The following is a 10,189-nucleotide window of genomic DNA, read 5'->3' on the forward strand; positions in this document are numbered from 1 at the left end:
CTTTTTATCAGTATTTACACATTTTACAAACTCTTTGTAACCCGGATTAGTCTTTTTCTCAATCGATTTATGAATTTCGAACAGTAGTATACTATTGCTGTCTTTAGTTATATATTTTGAAAGATATCACAGCATTTTTAATCTTACAATTAGGAAAATACCTCTATATAATTTTTTTAATTTCATTAGCAATATATTTTAAACATTAAAAACTGCACATTTCAAAATTACTAATAAATTACTTGAAAGTTGTATTTGCACATTTATTTACAATTTTAAATCCGACAGTGATTTAGGATTATGAAACCTTTTTATTATTTCACTAATGATTTCTGTCTCTGTTGAAACAACAAAGTCCTTGCTTCAAAATCGTCCATTGGACAAACACTTAATAGTTCAACTAAGGCGATCTCTTATTTGATCCCAGAAAAGTTTCTGTGCATTGTCATCATTGTCCCATGCTGCATAGCTCGACATTTTCAAAAGGTGATATAGCGCAGAATTCATGTTTTTAAATTCTATTTCTTCGAGTAATAAAGGAAAAATGGATAATTTTCCAAGTTTTGTTAATTTGTTTTTAGCAACAGCAAGCTGGAATAAGCACCACTCATTTTTGGCAAAATTATTCGAAAGAACAAGTATTACTGTTTCACTCAAATGCATATGTTCAACAATGTTATCTGCAAACACTTTTCCTAATTCAAAATCCCTGTGTGGAATACATAACTTATAACCTTGTTTTTCTTCTATTTCGTGAATGAGGCTTCTTTTTACCCATGTGAAATCTTCGTAGCAATAAACTACGTACGCAGAATATACGAAATCATCTTTGTTGACTAGTTCGTTGTACTGTTTACGGAGTGAACGAAGTTTGTACAACTGGAACCGGAAACGCCATCGACAGATATAACCGGTTATAGTTACGATCAAAACAAAAGTGACACCAAATCCGATTGATAAGGAAATTGACAAAATGTGACATTCTATAAAACCGGGATTGTAATCAACAACCTTCGTTTTGCTAGTTTCACATCTATAAGTATTATTTCCAGTAATATTTACACGGGTATGTTTCATCCAATTTCTAAACCACTGAAGGTCACATGTGCAGCTAAACCGATTAAACATGAGCTTTAATGAGGTCAAGTTGTTCAACAGAGCCAACGGGAAAGAAGTATCATAAATCATGCTGATCTTATTGTTCTTTAGATTAACAATCCTCAAATTTCGAACACCATTAAACACAGAATGGCCATAATTCCAAGGGGGAATTTTATTGTTCTCAAATGAAATAAAAGTCAGTGAAGGGAATAACGGTAAAAAGTATTTCGGCATGTATGATAGAGATATTGATTCCATCCATAATTTCTTTAGTTTTTTCAGAGGTTTGAACATCAATCTGATTTTATTTGATATTAAATCTATTTTATTATTAGATAGATCAAGTTCTTTTAAATTTTTACTGTAGTCAAACAATGAATCAGGATCAAACATTCCTTGTTGTGCCGATTTCGAGGTAAACAGAAAGCCGTCTGCTCGCCAGAATGTTAAAATATTTAGAGAGGAACTGTTGAAGGCGTATTTATGAATCTTTTTAAACTGTGTAGACATCTGCTTCATTGTAAGCTCTTTTAAGGATTTGAGATTTGAAAATATGTTTGTTGGTATTATCCTTATTGAAAGTCCACTCAAATATAAATTCTTGAGATTTTGCAGACACGAAGAATAGTTTCTCAAATGGTTAATGGTATAAAGCTTTGTGTCAGACATATGTAAATTTGCAATATTGTTTAAACCAAACTGACAAAAATCTGGAATTATATTAAACCAGTTGCCAGCTAGGTTTATATCTTGTATGTTAGGGAGTCCAGTCAAGTTAAAATCCGAATCTTTAATTGAATTCCATGAAATGTCCAGCGACTTCAGTTGTCTAAGACCTGAAAACCATCGTCCTTCAAATGGTGTTAAGTAGCTATGGCTCAACTCTATCCTTGTCACATTACTATTATTTAATCCATCAAATAATCCTTCGACTGGATGCCAGAGAAGATGGTTTAATCTTAAACGTTGTATACCATGTATACCTTTTGGTAAATTTTTAAAACAGTTCATTGCATCCTTTTCTGTTATGTTGTTCCTTGAAAGATCTAGTTTGAGCAGGTAAATAAAACTAGTAAAAGAATCATTTTGAATAGCACTGATTGAATTGCCTTGCAAATCCAAATTTTTCAGTCTTAAATGTGTTATATTGCTAAATGTATTCCTTGACACGTTTGGTAAGTGATTGTATATAAAAATAACTTCTACTGTTTTTGGAGGAAATTTTGGAATAAAATTCATCTTGGTAGTATGCAATTTGCCATTACATGTTGAAATGAAATTGTGTTGAGTGGTTTGTTTACTAAGTCCACATTTACAAATCTTTGGACAGTTCCCTTTATTTGAGTTTAATACCGCAGAAATCAGTGATATGCAGTGATAAAACAAAAGTCTCCGGAACATCATCTTACTGCTATTTTAAATAGATCTGAAAAATAGTAATATGCACATTCATGGGTTTGATACTATGAATGTGATGCCTTTCACTCAACTGTTTCAATTTAATATGGATCAGTATTTACTGATTATCAAAACATATCTTAAACCAATATATGGGAAACGTGTATTATTCCTTACTATGACCTCAAAACTTCTATCTGTTCTTACTAGGAATAATCAATATGTGCGCATTCATATAATCAAAATCATACAAATTATTATTGGAACTGATATCTAGACAGATTTCGGATAGCTTCGAAATTAAATAATGTCATCTGTCATCCCGGATTGAAATATAATAAGTATTGGGTATTTAATGTCGATTGAATGTTTACATAGTACTCACTGTTTGTGGAATATGGAACCAAATGATTTCTACTTCAAAATATACATAATATAAATGAATAAAAATCTAAAATAAATTAAGCACTTTAAAATATAAAGTACTTTTCATAACTTTCATAACGGAAACATTCAATTGTTTTGCCTTTTTGACTAAATTTCAAACATAATGGCCCGAAAAAATGTGTTTGATTCAATTCATCCGTACCATGTGAATCAATGATAATAAGCATATGATCAGGAAAACATTATAGTGATATGCACTTAATTGAGTTGAGAGATTGATAGTATGTGATAGTACATTGTAACTGTTCGTCTTAGTTCGAGCCAAAACGCAACAAATTAATTAATATAAAAACCATGTATTGTGGCAGTGCATAGGTTTGATTTACAGTCGAAATAAAAATCCGAAGAATATTGCTCATGGTATGTGCCATGAACGGATGTGCACAACAGTTCTATTGATAAAAATACTTAACGCTGCTAAAAGTGTATTGCATTCAAACTTTCATGTTGGATCTAAATAGTTATCAAAGGTACCAGGATTATAATTTAGTACGCGAGACGCGCGTTTCGTCACATAAGACTCATCAGTGACGCTCATATCAAAATAGTTCTGAACCCAAACAAATACAAAGTTGATGAGTATTGAGCAACTAAAGTTTTTAAATGTACATGAATATACTAGTATAAATCGCTTCCCGTTTTTTTTTTTTGTATATAGATAAAGGAAGATGTGATGAGAGTGCCAATGAGACAACTCTCCATCCAAATAACAATTTAAAAAAGTAAACCATTATAGGTCAATGCACGGCCCTTACCACGGAGCCTTGGCTCACAACGAGCAACAAGCAATAAAGGATAGGACCACAAAGTTTTCAATGTAAAACCTTCAAACGGGAAAAAGCATTTACTATCAATTTTATAGTCTTTGGTGTGAATAAGCCTTTCTTTGCACAGTTGCTGTTCGAATGCTTTTATTTTTAATTTTAGTTTTTTTTAGTTATAGTTGTAATTAGAGGTACCAGGCTTTATATTTTTTGATAGGCCAGACCGGCGGCGTTACATCTACATAAGACTCATCAGTGACGCTCAAATCAAAATAGTAAGAAGGCCGCACAAGTATAAAATTGAAGAGCATTGAGGATCCGAAGTTCCAAAACTTTGTACCAAATAAGGCTATGGTAATCTAAACCTCGGTTAAGAACATCCTGAAATATGTCGAATAACTTATAAAAACGACCATATGATTGATATTCATGTCAGCACTGTAGTACTAACTACTAGTTTGGTGATACCCTCGTAGACGATACGTCCCCCAGCAGTTTCGAAATAACATAAATTTAATTCAAAAAAAATCATTGGACCGAAATTGTATTGTTTAATTTCTATACTGCATTATGTTGTAGTTAAGAATCAGTCTCAGGTTCAGTGTCGACGGTATGGACTTTGCTTGTTGTTGAAGGCCGTACGGTGACATATAGTTGTTACATTTTGTAATGTCTGTGTTATTTTGGTCTTTTGTGGATAGTTGTCTCATTGGCAATCATACCACATCTTCATTTTTATATTAAACTGACTAAAGTGTGTCCTCTCGGTATCCCGTATTCACTTTTGTCATTGGGTTGATGTCTCAAAAACGTTTACAATTTAAATATAACAACAAGTATAACATTTGTACAATGTCCATTACTGTTTGTTTTTACACCGTACTGTTTCAATTGACAAGCAATTAAATGCTGCAGACACTTTTATTACATTTACATACTTTTCAAGACAATGTTCAGAATGTACAAAAAAAATCAGTGAAAAAAATGAATGCATCACATAATAAAAAGAGTCATATAAATTTCATTTATAACTTTGTCTCAGCTTGTTTTAGATTCTGTGCCAAATTATCCACGTTATTTGGTTTAAAGACTATTTTAGCCTCGATTTGATGACCTGTTCCCATAATTCCACCCACTTGGAACGTTTCATCTGCGATTTTCACCGGTCTTGTGGAATTGATATATTCTTCAGTTTTGAAGTTAAGTCCGGGGTACGTGTTATTTAGTTTTTTCATAACTTTGTGCCATTTGCTATCATGGTCAGTGATACCGACGTCGGATATACCAACGGAAAGTTTATTGGTGTATTTCATATAGTTTAGAAATGCAGGCCATGGTAACGTGAACATAATAACCAGACGTCGGTTGCAACCACTGATAAGCCACGACACGATTCCGCATATTCCAAATGCAGGCCAATATGGTTTCTTCGTTGCAACCTGTAAAATAATTAATAATAAAGTTTCGTTTTTTTTGTAATCGTAAAGGCTGGAGGAGGGGAGAATATTTAAAAAATGATGTGGGAGTTTCATATAATTACTCGGTCTTTACATCTTAACAAGCGTGCACACGCTGAAATGCTTGCCTTCTCTACTGATTTAAGGTCGATAGTCCAAAAATGAAGCTTTACTACAAATTTCACATGAATTCAACATGTTCGGAAAAATGAGATCGATGTCAGATAAACCAAAATGTAAATGCATGTAAATCTTACAAAATTATTGATTTTTTAAATCTTTTCTCCATTTAAACTGTATACATAAGAGCACAATTGGACCTAGCAATGTATGCACATACAGTAGCGGATCCAGGAATTTTCGTAAATTGGGGCCCACTGACTGACTAAGAGGGGCCCGCTTCAGTCACGTTTCAGTGATTCCCTATTTAAGCAACCAAATCTTAACTTTCTTTTCAAGTATTCAGCCTCTATGGATCCGTAGGGGTTCAGTAGCGAACCATATAACTTATAATAGCCGCAGAAAAATAAAGGTATTCACATAGATTAAATAAGTTTCAGCAGAGATCACACACATATGTTGTTTGTTGATGTATTATACTTCACGCTAAAATACAATAATTTGATTGGCTAATACGAGGGTGTTATTTAACTCTATCACATGAGCGGGTGACAATGTTTTTCTGGGTACCATTCTGCTCTATCACCCTCTCAGCTATGTGTTATTTATATACTGACACCTGGTACAACTTGGATATAAGATTTTCTCTTATTATTCAGGCCAGGTATTGATGTAGTATATGTATGATAAAAGGAATGGAGATATATGAAAACTAGAGGCTCTAAAGAGCCTGAGTCGCTCACCTTGGTCTGTGTGAATATTAAACAAAGGAAGCAGATTGGTTCATGACAAAATTGTGTTTTTTGGTGATGGTGATGTGTTTAAACATCATACTATACTAGACACTATTGCTGCTTACAATAATCTCTATATATAATGAACTTGGCCCAGTAGTTTCAGTGGAAAATGTTAGTAAAAATTTACAAATTTTATGAAAATTGTTAAAAATTTAAATTGTTGAAAATTTACTATAAAGGACAGTAACTCCTTAGGGGTTTAATGACCATTTGGCCATGTTGATTATTTTTTTAGGTCTTACTTTGCTGTACATCATTGCTGTTTACAGTTTATCTCTATCTATAATATTATTCAAGATTATAACCAAAACGGCAAAATTTCCTAAAAATTACCAATTCAGGGCAGAAACTCATCAACCGGTTGCCCAATCCATCTGAAAATTTCAGGGCAGATAGATCTTGACCTGATAAACAATTTCATTTTGTCAGATTTGCTTTAAATGCTTTAATTTTTAGTTATTAGCCAAAAACTGCATTTAATTCCTATGTTCTATTTTTAGCCGTGGCAGCCATTTTGGTAAGATGGCCGGGTCACCAGACACATTTTCAAAACTGAATACCCAAAAGATGATTGTGGCCAAGTTTGGATTGATTTATCCCTTTGGTTTCAGAGAAAATTTTTGTAAAAATTACTATGATTTACGAAAAATGGTTAAAAATTGACAGTAAAGGGCAATACCTTCAAAAGGGGTCAACTGACCATTTCGGTCATGTTGACTTATTTGTAAATCTCACTTTGCTGAACATTGTTGTCGTTTACAGTTTATTTCTATCCATAATAATATTCAAGATACTAACCAAAAACAGCAAAATTTCCTTAAAATTACCAATTCAGAGGCAGCAACCCAATAACGGATTGTCGGATTCATCTGATATTTACGGGGCAGATAGATTTTGGCCTGATAAACAATTTTAGGACGTCAGATTTGCTCTATATGTTTAGATTTTTAGTTATAAGCCAAAAACTGCATTTTACCCCTATGTTCTATTTTTAGCCGTGGCGGCCATCTTGTTTGGTCGGGTCACCGTACACATTTTTTAAACTAGATACCCCAATGATGATTGTAGCCAAGTTTGGTTTAATTTGGCCCAGTAGTTTCAGAGGAGACGATTTTTGTAAAAGTTAACAGACGACGACGACGGACGATGGACGCAAAGTTATGAAAAAACTAACTTGGTCCTTCGGGCCATGTGAGCTAAAAGGAGTTATAAATATAAAACCTTATAGTATATACCATTGCCTCTTTGTATCCCGGACGAATGTCTGAAGCTGGTATTGAAATTTCCCCACTAGTCAAGTAGGTCTCGGAGTTTTCTAATTTATATTTCGTCAAGTTCTCTACCTCAATGCCAAACACGACGTGATAGTTTCGAGGCATTATTGAGGACAATGTGGTGTTGTTTCCTAGAGAAGAACCTGGCACAGCTGTGGCACCATCAAGCAGATTGTCTATGGAAACAGATTCTACAAGAAGAAAAGATTTTTTTTTAACTGTTCGATTGGTAAATGATTGTGCATTGGATCTTAAAATCATGACACTTTATAAAGACAAGCATGACATGCAAATCATATTATAAACCTGCATGCAAATTTTATCAAAATGATAAGGAACTTGGGAAACTGTAGACTCCTCAGTTTTGCATCATGTTTTCAATTATCTAAGTATTATAGAATATAAAACAACTTAGTCTTAGATCATACGTACGTTGTGTAGACAAGGTTTGGTAGCATCGTTCTAATAGTACCATAGATAAATAAAAAAAAACATAGAGCCTAACGTGACTGTAATAAATAATGATTGATTATACCACGATATTCAAGTGGATCACGGTAGTCTTTTCCAACTTTTTATATAGTATGAATAATTAATACTTAGGCACCACGCGTACGTGCACGGTAAAGTATTATACCATGAGTTAACTTATGCAGAAGTTTTACCCTAATTAACATAGACATAAGAAGATGTAGTTTGAGTGCCAATGTGATAAAACTCCATCAAATCACAATTAATAAAAGTAAATAAGTATTGGTCGAAATACGGAATTTAACACGGAGCCTTAGATCATACCGATTAGCAAGCTATAAAGGGCCCCAAAAATTACTAGTGTAAAACCATTTAAACAAGAAAGGCAACGGTCTCATCTATATAAAAACCACGCGAAACACTTATGAACCACATCAACAAACGGTTCCTAACGTAGGACAGGTGCAAACAAATGTAGTCTCGTGTAGTATATGCATGTATTGAGTGCAAATTTTAATATATATGCATACCTCCTGGAATATTGTCCTGGTCTTTTGTGAGTTTTTCAAGTATCTAAAAGTAAATATATATGTACAGAATACATGATAAATAACCCAAAATTGCAACGTTAAAGAATTTGCAGTTAAACGAACAATTGATAGTACAATGTTGGGACTACATGTTCCTGTCGAATAGTATAATACAAAGCAATCAGGCTAATTGAAGCACATGACTACCTACAAACAACTTGTATACCGCCTTTAATGATTCCATTTAAGTTTCCTAAGACCAACATAACTAGTCGCTCATCGTCAAAAAAATTATAGAGGTTTCTTTCGTTTGCAATTGATCATTTAGAGATCAAGCCGTCTGAAATCGACTTGGAGATTGATCTTTTGTAGACGAAACGCGCGTCTGGCGTAAATACAAAATTTAATCCTGGTATCTATGAGTAGTTTATTTGCAAGGGCATCTTTGAAATTCAATTAGTAAAGTCTGACAAAATTTCAAGGAAACTCCGCAAACAGTTCGAAAAAAAATTGTAAACATTGCTTCTGATATTACTTGTATATCTCATTTTTTGTCAACATGTAAACTTACACGTGCATGCATAAACAGAAATGTGCTGGTATACACCGCATTTTACAAAATAAAACTATTTTTATTTCAATTACTAAACTAAATGAATATAATAATTTCAGTAATTGTAAAAGAAACAAAATAAATTAGCATTAAACAAATGTCTAAGTACTACAAAAAAAATGTATATCGTTAGTATTATAATCGTTAATTTACCTTTAATTGGATTTTCTTCAGTTCGTCGTCCCTCTCTATCTGTTCAAGTAATATTGTCTGCAATTTCATATAAATCCAAAGGTTAAATGGTTGTCTACACACTTCAAACAGTCTTTGTTTAGTTTCTGTTTCTTTCCCATATATATTTGCAATGATCAGTAAGGACTTTGAGATTTGTTCAATAGATTGGTTATACTCTTCATTTGCCATTTTTCCTTTTTTGGCATGCGCAGATTCATTTCTTATCTTGACAAGATCACCAATTGCTTTTCTTTCAACGGAAGTAGGAGGGACTAGGAAATTTATCAAAATAACTCGAGCTAGAGTCACATCAAGCTCTTGTATAGTGATGTTTCCTTTTACAGGACAACAACAGTTTGGCGCCGATTTACTAGTCGGGTTGTGGCATGGCAGTTTTACCCCAGCCGAATCTGTGAATAATGTCAGTTGTGGCGGATGGAGCACCCTACTGCCTTTTGAGTGTGAAGGTGTGCCAGTAGGGCAACTACAGCACGGATAGTAGTTGTAGCAAAGATGGTAGAGATCATGTTGGATCTTTCTGATGAAGTCTTCGTATGTGATGCCTTGGTTTGTCAAATAATATTCAATAAGTTGTTGAAGTGATTCTTTAGTTACATCGACTATAACTGTCGAATGTCTGTAAAAATTTTCTTGTTGTTCCTGCTCTTCTGTCATTGTCCTTAGTAATTAGAGTTTCTGAAATATTTTAAGTAAAGAGAAAAATTAAAGAAAACAATCAAATAAAACTGCCGATTTTTCACGGTAACCGGTACCGTTCAATAAATGATAAAAGGAAATAAATGAAATAAAAATTCGCTATTATCAGCCAATGTGGTTTAATTCTGGCTAAACAAGAAACAACGCTGCTAAATTATTCACTAGCAAGTATATAATTCGAACTCTTTTTCCCTTTAGCAGTCAGAGAAACATGTTAAAATATAGTTATCGCTTATGCTAAACAAATTGAATGATAAATAGGGGGCGGCCTTCATTTACGCGGATTTTAAAAATGACACGTATTACATTTGCGCGGAAAAATGGTA

At 33.3% G+C, this 10,189-nt stretch overlaps 2 protein-coding genes across 2 annotated transcripts; both read right to left on the reverse strand.

Moving 5' to 3' along the window:
* Positions 1 to 220: 220 nt before the first annotated feature.
* Positions 221 to 2,925, reverse strand: LOC134725046 (toll-like receptor 13). The gene is made up of 2 exons (XM_063588544.1): positions 2,885 to 2,925; positions 221 to 2,527 (listed from the first exon to the last, which is right to left on the reverse strand). The coding sequence occupies exon 2, from the start codon at positions 2,503 to 2,505 to the stop codon at positions 397 to 399; it is 2,109 nt and encodes a 702-aa protein (XP_063444614.1). The 5' UTR covers positions 2,506 to 2,527; positions 2,885 to 2,925; the 3' UTR covers positions 221 to 396.
* Positions 2,926 to 4,631: 1,706 nt separating this feature from the next.
* LOC134725052 (uncharacterized) lies at positions 4,632 to 9,839 on the reverse strand. The gene is made up of 4 exons (XM_063588548.1): positions 9,126 to 9,839; positions 8,360 to 8,402; positions 7,320 to 7,549; positions 4,632 to 5,149 (listed from the first exon to the last, which is right to left on the reverse strand). Exons 1-4 carry the CDS (start codon positions 9,819 to 9,821, stop codon positions 4,736 to 4,738), a joined length of 1,383 nt encoding a protein of 460 aa, XP_063444618.1. The 5' UTR covers positions 9,822 to 9,839; the 3' UTR covers positions 4,632 to 4,735.
* Positions 9,840 to 10,189: the final 350 nt, after the last annotated feature.

Source organism: Mytilus trossulus, chromosome 7, assembly GCF_036588685.1.
Source record: "Mytilus trossulus isolate FHL-02 chromosome 7, PNRI_Mtr1.1.1.hap1, whole genome shotgun sequence".
Lineage (NCBI taxonomy): Eukaryota > Metazoa > Mollusca > Bivalvia > Mytilida > Mytilidae > Mytilus > Mytilus trossulus.